This window comes from Ranitomeya variabilis, chromosome 1 (genome assembly GCF_051348905.1).
Source record: "Ranitomeya variabilis isolate aRanVar5 chromosome 1, aRanVar5.hap1, whole genome shotgun sequence".
Classification (NCBI taxonomy): domain Eukaryota; kingdom Metazoa; phylum Chordata; class Amphibia; order Anura; family Dendrobatidae; genus Ranitomeya; species Ranitomeya variabilis.
Genome location: NC_135232.1, coordinates 232,095,155 through 232,115,102, shown reverse-complemented (window position 1 = coordinate 232,115,102; position 19,948 = coordinate 232,095,155). Strand labels below are relative to the sequence as shown.

Genomic DNA, 19,948 nt, shown 5'->3' with positions numbered 1-19,948 from the left:
CAAAAACTGAACTCGGTAATTATAGGCCAGTAAGTTTAACCTCTACTGTGGGTAAAATCCTGGAGGGCATTCTAAGGGATGCTATACTGGAGTATCTGAAGAGGAATAACCTCATGACCCAGTATCAGCACGGGTTTACTAGGGACCGCTCATGTCAGACTAATTTGATCAGCTTCTATGAAGAGGTAAGTTCCGGACTGGACCAAGGGAACCCAGTGGACGTAGTGTATATGGACTTTTCCAAAGCTTTTGATACGGTGCCACACAAAAGGTTGATACATAAAATGAGAGTAATGGGGATAGGGGAAAATATGTGTAAGTGGGTTGAGAGCTGGCTCAGGGATAGGAAACAAAGGGTGGTTATTAATGGAGCACACTCGGACTGGGTCGCGGTTAGCAGTGGGGTACCACAGGGGTCAGTATTGGGCCCTCTTCTTTTTAACATATTTATTAATGACCTTGTAGGGGGCATTCAGAGTAGAATTTCAATATTTGCAGATGATACTAAACTCTGTAGGGTAATCAATACAGGGGAGGACAATTTTATATTACAGGATGATTTATGTAAACTAGAAGCTTGGGCTGATAAATGGCAAATGAGTTTTAATGGGGATAAATGTAAGGTCATGCACTTGGGTAGAAGTAATAAGATGTATAACTATGTGCTTAATTCTAAAACTCTGGGCAAAACCATCAATGAAAAAGACCTGGGTGTATGGGTGGATGACAGACTCATATTCAGTGGCCAGTGTCAGGCAGCTGCTACAAAGGCAAATAAAATAATGGGATGTATTAAAAGAGGCATAGATGCTCATGAGGAGAACATAATTTTACCTCTATACAAGTCACTAGTTCGACCACACTTAGAATACTGTGCACAGTTCTGGTCTCCGGTGTATAAGAAAGACATAGCTGAACTGGAGCGGGTGCAGAGAAGAGCGACCAAGGTTATTAGAGGACTGGGGGGTCTGCAATACCAAGATAGGTTATTACACTTGGGGCTATTTAGTTTGGAAAAACGAAGACTAAGGGGTGATCTTATGTTAATGTATAAATATATGAGGGGACAGTACAAAGACCTTTCTGATGATCTTTTTAATCATAGACCTGAGACAGGGACAAGGGGGCATCCTCTACGTCTGGAGGAAAGAAGGTTTAAGCATAATAACAGACGCGGATTCTTTACTGTAAGAGCAGTGAGACTATGGAACTCTCTGCCGTATGATGTTGTAATGAGTGATTCATTAATTAAATTTAAGAGGGGACTGGATACCTTTCTGGAAAAGTATAATATTACAGGGTATATACACTAGATTCCTTGATAAGGCGTTGATCCAGGGAACTAGTCTGATTGCCGTATGTGGAGTCGGGAAGGAATTTTTTTCCCCATGGTGGAGTTACTCCTTGCCACATGGGTTTTTTTTGCCTTCCTCTGGATCAACATGTTAGGGCATGTTAGGTTAGGCTATGGGTTGAACTAGATGGACTTAAAGTCTTCCTTCAACCTCAATAACTATGTAATCACACATTAATCCGTATGGCATCCGTACTGCGATATTTTCTCGCAGGCTTGCAAAACCGACATCTAATGGATTTATGTGCTCAAATGTTTGGTAAAACATATATATATATATATATATATATATATATATATATATTCTGTATTTATATTTAATTCAGCGCGATATATGTGAAAAGTTGGTAATTCAATTGCCGGCTTTTCATTTCTCCTTCCCAAACCCGACAGGATATGAGACATGGTTTACATACAGTAAACCATCTCCTATCCCTTATGTTTTTTGCATATTCCACACTACTAATGTTAGTAGTGTGTATGTGCAAAATTTTGGCGCTGTAGCTGCTAAAATAAAGGGTTAAATGTCGGAAAAATTTGGCGTGGGCTCCCGCGCAATTTTCTCCGCCAGAGTGGTAAAGCCAGTGACTGAGGGCAGATATTAATAGCCTAGAGAGGGTCCATGGTTATTGGCCCCCCCTGGCTACAAACATCTGCCCCCAGGCACCCCAGAAAAGGCACATCTGGAAGATGCGCCTATTCTGGCACTTGGCCACTCTCTTCCCATTCCCGTGTAGAGGTGGGATATGGGGTAATGAAGGGTTAATGTCACCTTGCTATTGTAAGGTGACATTAAGCCAGGTTAATAATGGAGAGGCGTCAATTATGACACCTATCCATTATTAATCCAATAGTACTAAATGGTTAATAAAACACACACACATTATTACAAAGTCCTTTAACCCCTTCACCCCCAAGGGTGGTTTGCACGTTAATGACCGGGCCAATTTTTACAATTCTGACCACTGTCCCTTTATGAGGCTATAACTCTGGAACGCTTTGACGGATCTTGGCGATTCTGACATTGTTTTCTCGTGACATATTGTACTTCATGTTAAAGGTAAAATTTATTCGATATAACTTGCGTTTATTTGTGAAAAAAATGGAAATTTGGCGAAAATTTTGAAAATTTTGCAATTTTCCAACTTTGAATTTTTGTGCCCTTAAATCACAGACATATGTCACGCAAAATACTTAATAAGTAACATTTCCCACATGTCTACTTTACATCAGTACAATTTTGGAACCAAAATTTTTTTTTGTGACGGAGTTATAAGGGTTAAAAGTTGACCAGCAATTTCTCATTTTTACAACACCATTTTTTTTTAGGGACCACATCTCATTTGAAGTCATTTTGAGGGGTCTATATGATAGAAAATACCCAAGTGTGACACCATTCTAAAAACTGCACCCCTCAAGGTGCTCAAAACCACATTCAAGAAGTTTATTAACCCTTCAGGTGTTTCACAGGAATTTTTGGAATGTTTAAATAAAAATGAACATTTAACTTTTTTTCACACAAAATTTATTTCAGCTCCAATTTGTTTTATTTTACCAAGGGTAACAGGAGAAAATGGACCCCCAAAGTTGTTGTACAATTTGTCCTGAGTACGATGATACCCCATATGTGGGTGTAAACCATTGTTTAGGCGCATGGCAGAGCTTGGAAGGGAAGGAGCGCCATTTGACTTTTCAATGCAAAATTGACTGGAATTGAGATGGGACGCCATGTTGCGTTTGGAGAGCCCCTGATGTGCCTAAACATTGAAACTCCCTACAAGTGACACCATTTTGGAAAGTAGACCCCCTAAGGAACTTATCTAGATGTGTGGTGAGCACTTTGACCCACCAAGTGCTTCACAGAAGTTTATAATGCAGAGCCGTAAAAATAAAAAATCATATTTTTTCACAAAAATGATCTTTTCACCCCCAATTTTTTATTTTCCCAAGGGTAAGAGAAGAAATTGGACCCCAAAAAATGTTGTGCAATTTGTCCTGAGTACGCTGATACCCCATATGTGGGTGTAAACCATTGTTTGGGCGCATGGCAGAGCTTGGAAGGGAAGGAGCGCCATTTGACTTTTCAATGCAAAATTGACTGGAATTGAGATGGGACGCCATGTTGCGTTTGGAGAGCCCCTGATGTGCCTAAACATTGAAACTCCCTACAAGTGACACCATTTTGGAAAGTAGACCCCCTAAGGAACTTATCTAGATGTGTGGTGAGCACTTTGACCCACCAAGTGCTTCACAGAAGTTTATAATGCAGAGCCGTAAAAATAAAAAATCATATTTTTTCACAAAAATGATCTTTTTGCCCCCAATTTTTTATTTTCCCAAGGGTAAGAGAAGAAATTGGACCCCAAAAAATGTTGTGCAATTTGTCCTGAGTACGCTGATACCCCATATGTGGGTGTAAACCATTGTTTGGGCGCATGGCAGAGCTTGGAAGGGAAGGAGCGCCATTTGACTTTTCAATGCAAAATTGACTGGAATTGAGATGGGACGCCATGTTGCGTTTGGAGAGCCCCTGATGTGCCTAAACATTGAAACTCCCTACAAGTGACACCATTTTGGAAAGTAGACCCCCTAAGGAACTTATCTAGATGTGTGGTGAGCACTTTGACCCACCAAGTGCTTCACAGAAGTTTATAATGCAGAGCCGTAAAAATAAAAAATCATATTTTTTCACAAAAATGATCTTTTCGCCCCCAATTTTTTATTTTCCCAAGGGTAAGAGAAGAAATTGGACCCCAAAAAATGTTGTGCAATTTGTCCTGAGTACGCTGATACCCCATATGTGGGTGTAAACCATTGTTTGGGCGCATGGCAGAGCTTGGAAGGGAAGGAGCGCCATTTGACTTTTCAATGCAAAATTGACTGGAATTGAGATGGGACGCCATGTTGCGTTTGGAGAGCCCCTGATGTGCCTAAACATTGAAACTCCCTACAAGTGACACCATTTTGGAAAGTAGACCCCCTAAGGAACTTATCTAGATGTGTGGTGAGCACTTTGACCCACCAAGTGCTTCACAGAAGTTTATAATGCAGAGCCGTAAAAATAAAAAATCATATTTTTTCACAAAAATTATCTTTTTGCCCCCAATTTTTTATTTTCCCAAGGGTAAGAGAAGAAATTGGACCCCAAAAAATGTTGTGCAATTTGTCCTGAGTACGCTGATACCCCATATGTGGGTGTAAACCATTGTTTGGGCGCATGGCAGAGCTTGGAAGGGAAGGAGCGCCATTTGACTTTTCAATGCAAAATTGACTGGAATTGAGATGGGACGCCATGTTGCGTTTGGAGAGCCCCTGATGTGCCTAAACATTGAAACTCCCTACAAGTGACACCATTTTGGAAAGTAGACCCCCCTAAGGAACTTATCTAGATGTGTGGTGAGCACTTTGACCCACCAAGTGCTTCACAGAAGTTTATAATGCAGAGCCGTAAAAATAAAAAATCATATTTTTTCACAAAAATGATCTTTTCGCCCCCAATTTTTTATTTTCCCAAGGGTAAGAGAAGAAATTGGACCCCAAAAAATGTTGTGCAATTTGTCCTGAGTACGCTGATACCCCATATGTGGGTGTAAACCATTGTTTGGGCGCATGGCAGAGCTTGGAAGGGAAGGAGCGCCATTTGACTTTTCAATGCAAAATTGACTGGAATTGAGATGGGACGCCATGTTGCGTTTGGAGAGCCCCTGATGTGCCTAAACATTGAAACTCCCTACAAGTGACACCATTTTGGAAAGTAGACCCCCTAAGGAACTTATCTAGATGTGTGGTGAGCACTTTGACCCACCAAGTGCTTCACAGAAGTTTATAATGCAGAGCCGTAAAAATAAAAAATCATATTTTTTCACAAAAATGATCTTTTCGCCCCCAATTTTTTATTTTCCCAAGGGTAAGAGAAGAAATTGGACCCCAAAAAATGTTGTGCAATTTGTCCTGAGTACGCTGATACCCCATATGTGGGTGTAAACCATTGTTTGGGCGCATGGCAGAGCTTGGAAGGGAAGGAGCGCCATTTGACTTTTCAATGCAAAATTGACTGGAATTGAGATGGGACGCCATGTTGCGTTTGGAGAGCCCCTGATGTGCCTAAACATTGAAACTCCCTACAAGTGACACCATTTTGGAAAGTAGACCCCCTAAGGAACTTATCTAGATGTGTTTTGAGAGCTTTGAACCCCCAAGTGTTTCACTACAGATTATAACGCAGAGCCGTGAAAATAATTTTTTTTTTTTTTCTCAAAAATGATTTTTTAGCCCCCAGCTTTGTATTTTTACAAGGGTAACAGAATAAATTGGACCCCAAAATTTGTTTTCCAATTTGTCCTGAGTACGCTGATACCCCATATGTGGGGGGGAACCACTGTTTGGGCGCATGACAGAGCTTGGAAGGGAAGGAGAGCCATTTGGAATGCAGACTTAAATGGATTGGTCAGCAGCCGTCACGTTGCATTTGCAGAGCCCCTGATGTACCCAAACAGTACAAACCCCCCACAAGTGACCCCATATTGGAAACTAGACCTCCCAAGGAACTTATCTAGATGTGTTTTGAGAACTTTGAACCCCCAAGTGTTTCACTACAGTTTATAATGCAGAAAAATGATTGAAATGATGAAAAATTTCCCACAAAAATGATTTTTAGCCCCCCAAATTTTTATTTTCCTAAGGATAACAAGAGAACTTGGACCCCAGAAGTTGTTGTTCAATTTGTCCCGAGTACGCTGATAACACATATGTTGGGGTAAACCCCTTTTTGGGCGCACGGGAGAGCTCGGAAGGGAAGGAGCACTGTTTTACTTTTTCAACGCAGAATTGGCTGGAATTGAGATTGGACGCCATGTCGCGCTTGGAGAGCCCCTGATGTGCCTGGACAGTGGAAACCCCCCAATTCTACCTGAAACCCTAACCCAAACACACCCCTAACCCTAATCCCAACGGTAACCCTAACCACACCCCTAGCCCTGACACACCCATAATTCTAATCCCAACCCTAATCCAAACGTAAATGTAATCCAAACCCTAACCCTAACTTTAGCCCCAACCCTAACTTTAGCCCCAACCCTAACTTTACCTCCAACCCTAGCCCTAACCCTACCCCTAACCCTAACCCTAAACGTGACTGAAATACGTGGCACTGAAATACGTGGCACTGAAATACGTGGCGCTGAAATACGTGGCACTGAAATACGTGATACGTGGCACTTAAATACGTGGCACTGAAACACGTGGCACTGAAACATGTGGCACTGAAATACGTGGCACTGAAATACGTGGCACTGAAATACGTGGCACTGAAATACGTGGCACTGAAATACGTGGCACTGAAATACGTGGCACTGAAATACGTGGCACTGAAATACGTGGCACTGAAATACGTGGCACTGAAATACGTGGCACTTAAATACGTGGCACTTAAATACGTGGCACTTAAATAAGTGGCACTGAAATATGTGATATGTGGCACTGAAATACGTGGCACTGAAATACGTGGCACTGAAATACGTGGCACTGAAATACGTGGCACTTAAATACGTGGCACTTAAATACGTGGCACTTAAATACGTGGCACTGAAATACGTGGCACTGAAATACGTGGCACTTAAATACGTGGCACTGAAATATGTGATATGTGGCACTGAAATACGTGGCACTGAAATACGTGGCACTGAAATACGTGGCACTGAAATACGTGGCACTGAAATACGTGGCACTTAAATACGTGGCACTTAAATACGTGGCACTGAAATATGTGATACGTGGCACTTAAATACGTGGCACTGAAACACGTGGCACTGAAATACGTGATACGTGGCACTGAAATACGTGGCACTGAAATACGTGGCACTGAAATACGTGGCACTGAAATACGTGCAACTGAAATACGTGGTACTAAAATATGTGGCACTGAAATACGTGATACGTGGCACTGAAACACGTGGCACTGAAATACGTGATACGTGGCACTGAAATACATGGCACTGAAATACGTGGCACTGAAATACGTGGCACTGAAATACGTGGCACTATGACTGTCAGAAAATGTTCATTAAACGGTTAGGGGTGAGGTTAGGGGTAGAGTTAGGGTTAGGGTTTGGATCCCTTTATCACCTTGATGGTGGTGGGTGGCTTTTCAGTGTGTTTTCTGTTTTTTTTCGATAAAAATGCATGCGTTTTTAACGCAAACAAACGCATGTGCTTAAAAACGCAAGAAAATACTGCAGGTTGTATTTCTGAAAATGAACGCATGCAGAAAAAAACCGCATGCGTTTGAAAACGCGACCAAACGCGTACAAAAAAACCGCATGCGTTTTCAATGTTAAATATAGGGAAAAAACGCATGCGTTTTTTTGTGCCAAAAACGCTGCAGACAAAAACGCAAGTGTGAAACCAGCGACGCTTTTTATAGCAAAAAAGTTTTTGCGTCTCCACATTTTGAGACCTATAATTTTTCCACATTTGCTCCACAGAGTCATGTGAGGTCTTGTTTTTTGCGGGACGAGTTGACGTTTTTATTGGTAACATTTTCGGACACGTGACCGTTTTTGATCGCTTTTTATTCCGATTTTTGTGAGGCAGAATGACCAAAAACCTGCTATTCATGAATTTCTTTTGGGAGAGGCGTTTATACCGTTCCGGGTTTGGTAAAATTGATAAAGCAGTTTTATTCGTCGGGTCAGTACGATTACAGCGATATCTCATTTATATCATTTTTTTTATGTTTTGGCGCTTTTATACGATAAAAACTATTTTATAGAAAAAATAATTATTTTGGTATCGCTTTATTCTCAGGACTATAACTTTTTTATTTTTTTGCTGATGATGCTGTATGGCGGCTTGTTTTTTGCGGGACAAGATGACGTTTTCAGCGGTACCATGGATATTTATATCAGTCTTTTTGATCGCGTGTTATTCCACTTTTTGTTCGGCGGTATGGTAATAAAGCGTTGTTTTTTGCCTCGTTTTTTTTTTTTTTTTCTTACGGTGTTTACTGAAGGGGTTAACTAGTGTGGCAGTTTTATAGGTTGGGTCGTTACGGACGTGGCGATACTAAATATGTGTACTTTTATTGTTTGTTTTTTTTAATTTAGATAAAGAAATGTATTTATGGGAATAATATATATATTTTTTTTTTCATTATTTTGGAATATTTTTTTTTTATTTTTTTTTACACATTTGGAAATTTTTTTTTTTACTTTTTTACTTTGCCCCAGGGGGGGACAATACAGATCGGTGATCTGCCAGTTTGCATAGCACTCTGACAGATCACCGATCTGAGAGAAGTACAGGCTGCTTCACAGTGCCTGCTCTGAGCAGGCTTCTGTGAAGCCACCTCCCTCCCTGCAGGACCCGGATCCGCGGCCATCTTGGATCCGGGTCTGGAGCAGGCAGGGAGGGAGGTAAGACCCTCGCAGCAACGCGATCACATCGCGTTGCTGCGGGGGGCTCAGGGAAGCCCGCAGGGATCCCTCTCCCTGCGCGATGCTTCCCTGCATCGCCGGCACATCGCGATCATGTTTGATCGCGGTGTGCCGGGGGTTAATGTGCCGGGGGCGGTCCGTGACCGCTCCTGGCACATAGTGCCGGATGTCAGCTGCGATATGCATCCGACACCCGGCCGCGATCGGCCGCGCTCCCCCCGAGAGCGCCGCCGATCGGCTATGACGTACTATCCCGTCGGCGGTCATACGGGCCCACCCCACCTCGACGGGATAGTACGTCGGATGTCAGGAAGGGGTTAATGAAATAAAGACACATGTTGTAATATTTTATTATTCTCTTAATCCAGCTGAAGACCCTCGTTCTGTAACAAAGTAAAAATAACAAATCAACAATATCTCATACCTTCCGATGATCAGTCACGTCCCACGAAGTAAATCCATCTGAAGGGGTTAAATCATTTTACAGCCAGGAGCTGTGCTAAAGCACTGCTCGTGGTTGTAAAACCCCGGGAATGAATGGAGTGCAGGGTGACCTGTAGTTACCTTGAGTTGCGGTGAGGCGCCCTCTGCTGGATGTCCTCATATGAACTCGAGCGTGGGAACTTTTCCAAGGCTCCAGTTCATGAGGACATCCAGCAGAGGGCGCCTCACCGCAACTCAAGGTAACTACAGATCACCCAGCTTTCCATTCAGTACCCGGGGTTTTACAGGCACGAGCGAGTGCATTAGCACAGCTCCTGGCTGTAAAATGATTTAACCCCTTCAGATGGATTTACTTCGTGGGACATAACAACGGAAGGTATGGAATATTGTTTTGTTTTTTTAACTTTGTTTCAGGACGATGTTCTTCAGGTGGATTAAGAGTCTAATAAAATATTACAACAACATGTGTCTTTTTTTCATTAAAGGACTTTGTAATCATGTGTGTGTTTTATTAACCATTTAGTACTATTGGATTAATAATGGATAGGTGTCATAATTGACGCCTTTCCATTATTAACCTGGCTTAATGTCACCTTACAATAGCAAGGTGACATTAACCCTTCTTTACCCCATATCCCACCGCTACACGGGAGTGGGAAGAGAGTGGCCAAGTGCCAAAATAGGCGCATCTTCCAGATGTGCCTTTTCTGAGGTGGCTGGGGGCAGATGTTTGTAGCCAGGGGGGGGCCAATAACCATGGACCCTCTCTAGGCTATTAATATCTGCCCCCAGTCACTGGCTTTACCACTCTGGCGGAGAAAATAGCGCGGGAGCCTACGCCAATTTTGTCCGCGATTTAACCCTTTATTTTACAAGCTACAGCGCCCAAATTTTGCACATACACACTACTAACATTAGTAGTGTGGAATATGCAAAAAAAAAAGGGATATGAGATGGTTTACTCTATGTAAACCATGTCTCATATCCTGTCGGGTTTGTGAAGGAGAAATGAAAAGCCGGCAATTGAATTATCGGCTTTTCACTAACACCGGTGCGTATTTCTCGCAAGTCACACTGCTGGTCCGTGTGGAATCCGTATTTTTCTTGCCCCCATAGACATTGGCGATTTTTTTTTTTTGCGCAATACGGTGACAAACGCAGCATGCTGCGATTTTCTACGGCTGTACAAGCCCGTATATTACGGATGCGTAATATACGGCTGATAGGAGCTGGGACATAGAGATTCATTGGGCCGTGTATAATGCGTATTTTACGGACGTAGTTTATGCGCTCATACGTCCGTAAAACTCGCTAGTGTGACGCCGGCCTAATTCTGTTAAATGTTGCTGTCAAACTCTGGCAGCGTCATTAACAGGATTCTGTGCTCCCATTAGCGCTCCTCTGCCACGATCACAGAGTGCTGATGGGTTGCCATTTGTGATGAGCGAGTGTTCTCGTTGCTCGGGTGACCTCCGAGTATTTATGACTGCTCGGAGATTTAGTTTTCATCACAGGAGCTGATTTACAGCTATTAGCCAAGCTGAGTACATGTGGGGGTTGCCTGGTTGCTAGGGAATCCCCACATGTAATCAAGCAGACTAGCAGACTAGTAACTCTAAATCATTCAGCTGCCGCAATGAAAACTAAATCTCCGAGCAGTCAGTCAAAAATACTCGGAGACCACCCGAGCGTGCTTGGAAAAACCCATAGCAACGAGTACACTCGCTCATCACTAGTTGCTATGACAGCCGGGGCCGGGCTTCAAAGGAGACAGTGATTTTTACTATATTCAGCAAAACTGTGATATTGCTGCATATAGTGCAAGCGATCAGACGGTCACACATTCACATTCAGACTAATAAATACAGTTTAAAAACAAAAAAGTTTAAAATATATGAAAAAAATCCAAGTTCAAATCACAAAAGCAAGAAAAATCTCATCCGATAAAACATACCGTATACTGTACTTTATTATTACCTTGTTAAAAGGAAACTTCATATATGTTCCCAGTTAAAAACATGCCAGTGGCACTAATTTATATGCAAGCGTATATAGATATTTTAAGCCACATATCAAACCAGGGTTTTTGAGTAAGGAGGGGAAAATATATTTTAGACCTCAATTCTTTCCCTAATAATTTACCCCTATTAGACCTTCCTAGCCTCTCAGGTTGGCACCCTAAATAAAGTGCACAAGTTATGGCACCGTTGCTCAATGTCATCTCAATCTGGTAAACCCTAGGTGATCCTAGGCACTACAACCCCTCACAGGAGGCAAAAATATGCACAACCAAACACAAGTTGGCAAGTGATATAAAAAGAAATAGCTGAAATATCCAGAATAAAGTGGCAATCCGTAAGACAAAATATTATTAGAAGCACTACAGTATGGCCTTCGCCGACAGTAACAGGGATGTAAATTAAATATTCCCAAGAGATAATACTGGAACACTATTAGCACCTTATTATGGGCAATGACACTGTATGGACATGGACCGCACATCCTAAAATCATATGTTGATCTAATACCGTTATGGTATCTTTTGTTCTATGTAAGTGATGAGAACAATTCTGATATTTGTAGAAAATAAATAAATCTATAATCATCCTCTAGACCTTTAGCTTGTGGCTGAGCTTCCTATGTAGAAATCACATGGCCGTACTCTTAGGTTAGTAGGACGGCTTACAGTCAGTCTGCATGTTGGTCTTTTACAAGACAAAGCATAGATTGTTCCTGCACAGAAATCCTTGTAAGAATCTCAGTAAGGTTATTGAAGGAAATGTTTTTACCGAGTGCAGATCAAGGCTAAATAGTTTTATATGATTACGTTTTCACGACTTAGAAATATTTCTTCATGGTTCCTTGGCTGTTCTTCAGACTTACACAGGACTATGAAGCAAGGTAGCAGTTAGACTTTGGTAATTTCCTTTCTTTTTGTTCTTAGTAATAATGATCTAATTGGTATCACCGAGCCTCGCCGTGTAGCAGCAGTGACTATGTCGCAAAGAGTGGCTCAAGAAATGAACTTCCCTCAGAAGTAAGTTGTAGCTGTTGAGCTGTAATCTGCTTGACCTATAAGTTACGAAATACTTTATATCCCTTCATGTACGTAGATAAACATATTTCTATGTCATATTTCTAGAAAACAAGGTTAATTTTGGACTATCAAATAGTCTTTATAGTTGTACATTGCAAATTGTAGATGCTGGGCTAATTCCCTGGTGTGACCACTGTGTAAAGGTGGGCTGTTCTGTCACTCTTGGGCCTATACCCTGTATACAAGGAGGGGGACATGCCCGGCTGTGACGGAAAATGTGAAAATATCACATTTACACACAAATTCTTCCGTTACTCTAGTGCAGATGCTCTGGTAGTCTGTCGCCAGTCTGTTAATTTCAAGACGTGATGACATGCTTTATTAACATGTGACCACTGCAGTCAGTTACAGGCCTTAAGAGCGCAGTCAGGTGGCCATGTTGCTCCTGTGAGGATTGCATTGCAATCCTCGGACTGGTCGTCGGCTCTCCTCACTTGAGCGTGACAGCTGCATAAAAATACATGCTGTCACGCTCAGGAGAGCCGATGGCCAGTTCGAGGATTAAGATGCGATTTCGACTTGCTGAACTGGCACATCATGATTGGCAGGAACATCAAGAGCATGGGTCTAGTGGGGATTTTTTTTTTTTTTTACTGTAAACCTACTTGTTTTTCTTTTTTATTTTAAAGTGTTGTTTCTTATCAAATTCGATATGAAGGAAATGTTTCTCCCGAAACAAAAATGAAGTTCATGACAGATGGTGTTCTGCTAAAAGAAATTCAGAAGGTGAGCATGTTCCTTTTCTGTATAGATGAAAATGCCGCTCAGTAGAGACCCTCCACCAGGGAAAATATATTTTATTATAGATATCATGGCAGCATTAAATCAATGTAAAAACAAATGCCTCTTGTGTGAGAGATGTGAGGGAGGACTATCCAGAGCACGTATATACATAGCAACTTAATACACCCTTGTTAACAACACTGAGTGACCCAGTAGGTAAATTTTTTCCATGCACAGTATCCTTTAACGTTTATAAAATAAAGAGATGCGAAATAGAAAAATGTATTATCAATTAACAGAGCCTGATGGCTCAACCATAAGGTGATTGGTATAGATAATATGCCCACAGAGCACTAAATACAGAGCAATATAATGTTAAAGTTCTTGTGCATGAAACTGTATTTCTCCTTCACCTCATTGTGGGACACAGGACCATGGGTGTATGCTGCTACCACTAGGAGGCTGACACTAAGTGATACAAAAAAGATTAACTCCTCCCCAGCAGTGTACAACCTCCTGCTGCCTCTAGCCAAACCAGTTCTTGCTTAGTGTCTGTTGGAGGCACACAGGTCTGCTATTCAGATTACTATTTTTTTTTTTATTCTATTTTTTACTTTTTACCAATTTTTCGCAAGGATCCCTTCAGGGTTCCGATCTCCAACCAATCAAAGGCAGGAACATGGAGTGTTACCTCCACGTACCCCCTCCTGCACCATCTATAGCCATGCCAGAGATGATTCTAGGGGCGACGGGTCCCTTAAGGGCACCACTCTCCCCGCACCATCAACAGATGGGAACATGGAGTGTTACCTCAATGTACCCTCTTCTGCAGCCAGGCTTACTAACGCTGGACAAATAGCCCTGTTCCATCCTGGGGTAATGAACCCCTCTAGGATGTACAGAGGCATCTATGGCATCTGAGCTGCCCCTACTGCATCACCACTGATAGAATAGCGGGGATGGAAGGAGGCGGACGGTCCATCTCCACATCCCTAACAAGGGGATCGTGGATGGAGGGTCCCTGCACCGTCCAATCTGCGGCACATGACCTGCAGGCAGAGCGGTTAAGCTCTGCGACCCTCCAGATCTCCGTTTGGTAAGTGCTGGGGTCGAGTTCGGCAGGGGAGCTCCTGACGGAGCTGCGCTCCCCAGGCCGAGTACGTTCCAGCTGGAAATTTACTCCCCAGCTTTGGCCTTTACTAGGCCGCAAGACAGAAGCTACGTCCACACGCGCCTCGGGCCGGCTCTGCCCGCACGCGCCTCGGGCCGGCTCTGCCCGCACGCGCCTCGGGCCGGCTCTGCCCGCACGCGCCTCGGGCCGGCTCTGCCCGCACGCGCCTCGGGCCGGCTCTGCCCGCACGCGCCTCGGGCCGGCTCTGCCCGCACGCGCCTCGGGCCGGCTCTGCCCGCACGCGCCTCGGGCCGGCTCTGCCCGCACGCGCCTCGGGCCGGCTCTGCCCGCACGCGCCTCGGGCCGGCTCTGCCCGCACGCGCCTCGGGCCGGCTCTGCCCGCACGCGCCTCGGGCCGGCTCTGCCCGCACGCGCCTCGGGCCGGCTCTGCCCGCACGCGCCTCGGGCCGGCTCTGCCCGCACGCGCCTCGGGCCGGCTCTGCCCGCACGCGCCTCGGGCCGGCTCTGCCCGCACGCGCCTCGGGCCGGCTCTGCCCGCACGCGCCTCGGGCCGGCTCTGCCCGCACGCGCCTCGGGCCGGCTCTGCCCGCACGCGCCTCGGGCCGGCTCTGCCCGCTCGCGCCTCGGGCCGGCTCTGCCCGCACGCGCCTCGGGCCGGCTCTGCCCGCACGCGCCTCGGGCCGGCTCTGCCCGCACGCGCCTCGGGCCGGCTCTGCCCGCACGCGCCTCGGGCCGGCTCTGCCCGCACGCGCCTCGGGCCGGCTCTGCCCGCACGCGCCTCGGGCCGGCTCTGCCCGCACGCGCCTCGGGCCGGCTCTGCCCGCACGCGCCTCCGTCAATGGGTGAAAAAACGCAGCAAAAACGCTGAAAGAAGTGACATGCTCTATGTCCAAAAAACGCAGCAAAGTACAAAATCCTGATCAAACAAAAACCCAATGTGTGTGCATGAGATTTCTGAAATCTCATAGGCTTTTCCGGTATTGTAAACAGCAGCTGAAAACTAGCATAAAAAAACGCCGTGTTAACTTACCCTTATGCACAGGCACTTTTTTCATAGCAACTTCTATTATATATAGACTAATATATTTCCATTATGGAAATGGAGTGATAGTATTTCATGCCCAAGCACTTTAACATTGCTGTATATTGCGCTCTATTCTGTGGGCATACTATCTGTACCAGTCACCTTGGGGATAGGGTTGCAATTAACGTTAGGGTTGCAGTTAGGGTTAGAGTTAGGGTTAGAATTAGGCTATGTGCACACTGTGCGGATTGGCCGCTGCGAATTCGTAGCAGTTTTCCATCACGTTTACAGTACCATGTAAACCTATGGAAAACCAAATCCGCTGTGCCCATGGTGCGGAAAATACCGTGCGGAAACGCTGCATTGTATTTTGCGCAGCATGTCAATTCTTTGTGTGGAATCCGCAGCGTTTTACACCTGCTCCTCAATAGGAATCCGCAGGTGAAATCCGCACAAAAAACACTAAATCTGCTGTAAATCCGCAAGTAAAACGCAGTGCGTTTTACCTGCGGATTTTTCAAAAACGGTGCGGAAAAATCCTCACACAAATCCGCAACGTGGGCACATAGCCTTAGGGTTAGGGCTGGAACTAGAGTTAGGGTTGGAATTAGGGTTAAGATTAGGGTTAGGGGTGTCTTGAGGTTAGGGCTAGGCTTGTGGTTATGGTTGGGATTAGGGTTGGTTGTGTGTTGGGGTTAGGGTTATGGTTAGGGTTGTGCTTACGGTTATGGTTAGAGTTGGGATTAGGGTTAGGAGTGTGTTGGGGTTAGTGTTGGAGTTAGAATTGAGGGGTTTCCACTGTTTAGGCACATCAGGGGGTCTCCAATCACAACATGGCGCCACTATTGATTACAGCCAATCTTGCATTCAAAAAGTCAAATGGTGCTCCCTCCCTTCCGAGCCCCGACGTGCGCCCAAACAGTGGTTTACCCAAACATATGGGGCATAAGCGTACTCAGGAAAAATTGTACAAGAATTTTGGGGGTCTAAATTTCTCCTGTTACCCTTGGAAAAATTAAAAAATGGGGGCTAAAAAATTGTTTTTGTGGGGAAAAAAAAATGATTTTTTTATTTTCACGGCTCTGCGTTATAAACTTCTGTGAAGCACTTGAGGGTTCAAAGTGCTCACCACACATCTAGATAAGTTCCTTGGGGGCTCTAGTTTCCAAAATGCGGTCAATTGTGGGGGGTTTCTACTGTTTAGGCACATCAGGGGCTCTGCAAACGTAACATGATGCCCGCAGACCATTCCATCAAAGTCTGCATTCCAGTATATCACTACTTCCCTTCCGAGCTCTGCCATGGGCCCAAACAGTGGTTTACCACCACATATGGGGTATCAGCGTACTCATGACAAACTGGACAACAACTTTTGGGATCTAATTTCTCCTGTTAACCTTGTGAAAATAAAAAATTGCGGGCTAAAAAATAATTTGAGGAAAGAAAAATGTTTTTTTATTTTCAAGGCTCTGCGTTATAGACTTCTGTGAAGCACTTGGGGGTTTAAAGCAGTCACCGCACATCTAGATTAGTTCCATGGGAGGTCTAGTTTCCAAAATGGTGTCACTTGTGGGGGAGTTCAAATGTTTAGGCACACAGGGGCTCTCCAAACGCGGCATGGTGACCGCTAACGATTGGAACTAATTTTTCATTCAAAGTCAAATGGCGCTCCTTCTCTTCTGAGCCTTGCCGTGTGCCCAAACAGTGGTTTACCCCCACATGTGAGGTATCAGTGTACTCAGTAGAAATTGCCCAACAAATTTTAGGATCCATTTTATCCTGTTACCTATGTGAAAACGAAAAAATTGAGGCTAAAATAATTTTTTGGTGAAAAAAAAAAAAAAGTACTTTTTCATTTTTACAGATCAATTTGTGAAGCACCTGGGGGTTGAAAGTGCTCACTATGCATCTAGATAAGTTCCTTGGGGGGGGGGGGGTGTCTAGTTTCCAAAATGGGGTCAGTTGTGGGGGAGCTCCAATCTTTAGGCACACAGGCGCTCCCGAAACGCGACATGGTGTCCGCTAAAGATTGGAGCTAATTTTTCATTCAAAAAGTCAAATGGCGCTCCTTCCCTTCCGAGCCCTGTCGTGCGCCCAAACAGTGATTCCCCCCACATATCAGGACAAATTGTACAGCAACTTTCGGGGTCCAGTTTCTCCTTTTTACCTTTGGGAAATAAAAAAAATTGTTGCTAAAAGTTCATTTTTGTGACTAAAAAGTTAAATGTTCATTTTTTCCTTCCATGTTGCTTCTGCTGCTGTGAAACACCTGAAGGGTTAATAAACTTCTTGAATGTGGTTTTGAGCACCTTGAGGGGTGCAGTTTTTAGAATGGTGTCACTTTTGGGTATTTTCAGCCATATAGACCCCTCAAACTGACTTCAAATGTGAGGTGGTCCCTAAAAAATGGTTTTGTAAATTTTGTTGTAAAAATGAGAAATCGCTGGTCAAATTTTAACCCTTATAACTTCCTAGCTAAAAAAACAATTTTGTTTACAAAATTGTGCTGATGTAAAGTAGACGTGGGAAATGTTATTTATTAACTATTTTGTGTCACATAACTCTCTGGTTTAACAGAATAAAAATTAAAAATTTGAAAATTGCTAAATTTTCACCAAATTTCCATTTTTGTCACAAATAAAAATTATTGACCTAAGTTTACCACTAACATGAAGCTCAATATGTCACGAAAAAAACAGTCTCGGAATCGCTAGGATCCGTTGAAGCGTTCTTGAGTTATTACCTCATAAAGGGACACTGGTCAGAATTGCATGAAATGGCCAGGTCATTAAGGTCAAAATAGGCTGGGTCATGAAGGAGTCAAGATCCCCCCCCCCCCCTATTCATAAAACGGGTTGCTCAAAATCCCCTGTAAATGGAGTGGTTGTCTGCACATGTGACCACCACTCCTATAGGCAGTGAATGGAACAGATGTCGCACATGTTCACTTACTTTGTTCCTGTGATCGGCTGTGGTGTTGCCAAAACAGACCCCCTGAGATTATACATGTGCCACTTATTCTGTGGCTAGGTGTTACATGTGGTTTATGAGCTACCGCTTTAACTAAATAGGGAGATTTATCAAAGCTAGGCTAAAAAGGTAAGTGGAGTATATTGTACAGCAACCAATTAATCTTCAGCTCTACTTTATTTCTCAGAGCCTTTTGGAAAATTTAAGTTGTATCCTACTTGGAAAGTCTACTTTTCATCTGTTCTCCCTAAGTAAATTCTGACAAACGTTCATACAGCCTGGTACCACACCGATCAGACATTTATGGCATTTTCTATGCATATGCCATGGAAGCCTGTGATGGGAAGGCCCCATTAATGGAATTCTCAATTCTTTTTTTTTTGTTTGTTTTTTGTTTCTTTTATTTGTAGGATTTCTTGCTTCAGAGGTACAGGGTAATAATTATTGATGAAGCTCATGAGCGGAGTGTCTACACTGACATTTTAATTGGACTCCTATCTCGCATTGTCCCTCTTCGAAATAAGGTAAGTTTTTCTTGTATCTTTCTTGACCTTCTAACTTATTTTTACCATACATTTATATGTTCGTGTGTACATGACTCTATATAATCGGTAAGAAAACATCAATATGTGCTGTTTCTTTTACAGAAAGGACTTCCATTAAAGTTGATTATCATGTCGGCTACTTTGCGTATTGAGGACTTCACTGAAAACAAAAGACTGTTTCCTATTGCTCCTCCAGTGATTAAGGTGAGGGACGTAGGAACTGAGCATAAACTGTATGGTTATGGTGTAAGACTAGGGTGATCTACGTATTCCCATGAAGATTGTATACCAACATAGCAAATTGACTGAAAGGGCTCCTGATGTCTTTGATGGTTTTTTTTCTTCTTTTTGATTTGATACACGTGTATTCCCTTATTTGGTTACAAACCAAACTATTACTTTTACACATGCAGCAATTATAAAATAAAAGATTTAATATGAGGCTTCTATCTGTCAGTTGTCTTTACAGCTAATTCATGCTAACACCTTAATGTTCCACACGATCAGTACATTATGCAAATCATACATTTTAGTAGACATAATTAAACTCGTTTCCTAATTTTCATATTTCTTTGATTCTGATCCCAATTGTATATGAATGTGTTGCTCACTGTCATATATATATTTGTAGGTGGATTCCAGACAGTTTCCGGTCACGGTCCACTTTAATAAACGTACTCCACTAGATGACTATGCAGGGGAATGTTTCAGAAAAGTCTGCAAGATTCACAGAATGCTCCCATCAGGTAGTAAAGTTAATGTTTGAAGCACTTGCATTATGGATGATTCCTTAAAAGGCACTATAGATATTCAAAAGACAAATACATCTATACAGTTTTTATTTGCTGACTTTTTTTTCTTATCTGGCAGTAAGAGAAGGTTTGTTACATGTAAAATCTTTTTTTATCATTAGGGGGCATCTTGGTGTTTCTCACAGGTCAAGCGGAAGTACATTCTCTTTGTAGGCGGTTGAGAAAAATGTTCCCTTGCCGGGGAAAACAAGAATCTAAAGGTGAGTTTGTTTGTCTACACTTGACCTGTCTTGAATGGGATACGGACATGCATGCTGCTTCCTCTGCATTCAGAGTCAGTGGGACTGCCTGAAAATCTGTCAGCAGGTTTTTGCTATGCAATCTGAGAGCAACATGATGGGCTACTTGTTATAATTTCGATAAAAAATTACTGTTTTCTCTGCTGCATGTCTGCCAGTTTTCTGAATGCTGAGC

The 19,948-nt window shown here is 43.4% G+C and overlaps 1 protein-coding gene across 1 annotated transcript in view; it reads left to right on the top strand.

Annotated features, from left to right (window-relative positions):
- DHX37 (DEAH-box helicase 37) overlaps nucleotides 1–19,948 on the top strand; it is an 84,167-nt gene that overhangs the window by 18,665 nt on the left and 45,554 nt on the right. The window contains exons 7-12 of the mRNA XM_077293262.1: nucleotides 12,176–12,268; nucleotides 12,958–13,054; nucleotides 18,588–18,701; nucleotides 18,825–18,926; nucleotides 19,354–19,468; nucleotides 19,636–19,734. Coding sequence (XP_077149377.1) covers nucleotides 12,176–12,268; nucleotides 12,958–13,054; nucleotides 18,588–18,701; nucleotides 18,825–18,926; nucleotides 19,354–19,468; nucleotides 19,636–19,734 — 620 coding nt within the window. The remainder of the gene's footprint in view (nucleotides 1–12,175; nucleotides 12,269–12,957; nucleotides 13,055–18,587; nucleotides 18,702–18,824; nucleotides 18,927–19,353; nucleotides 19,469–19,635; nucleotides 19,735–19,948) is intronic.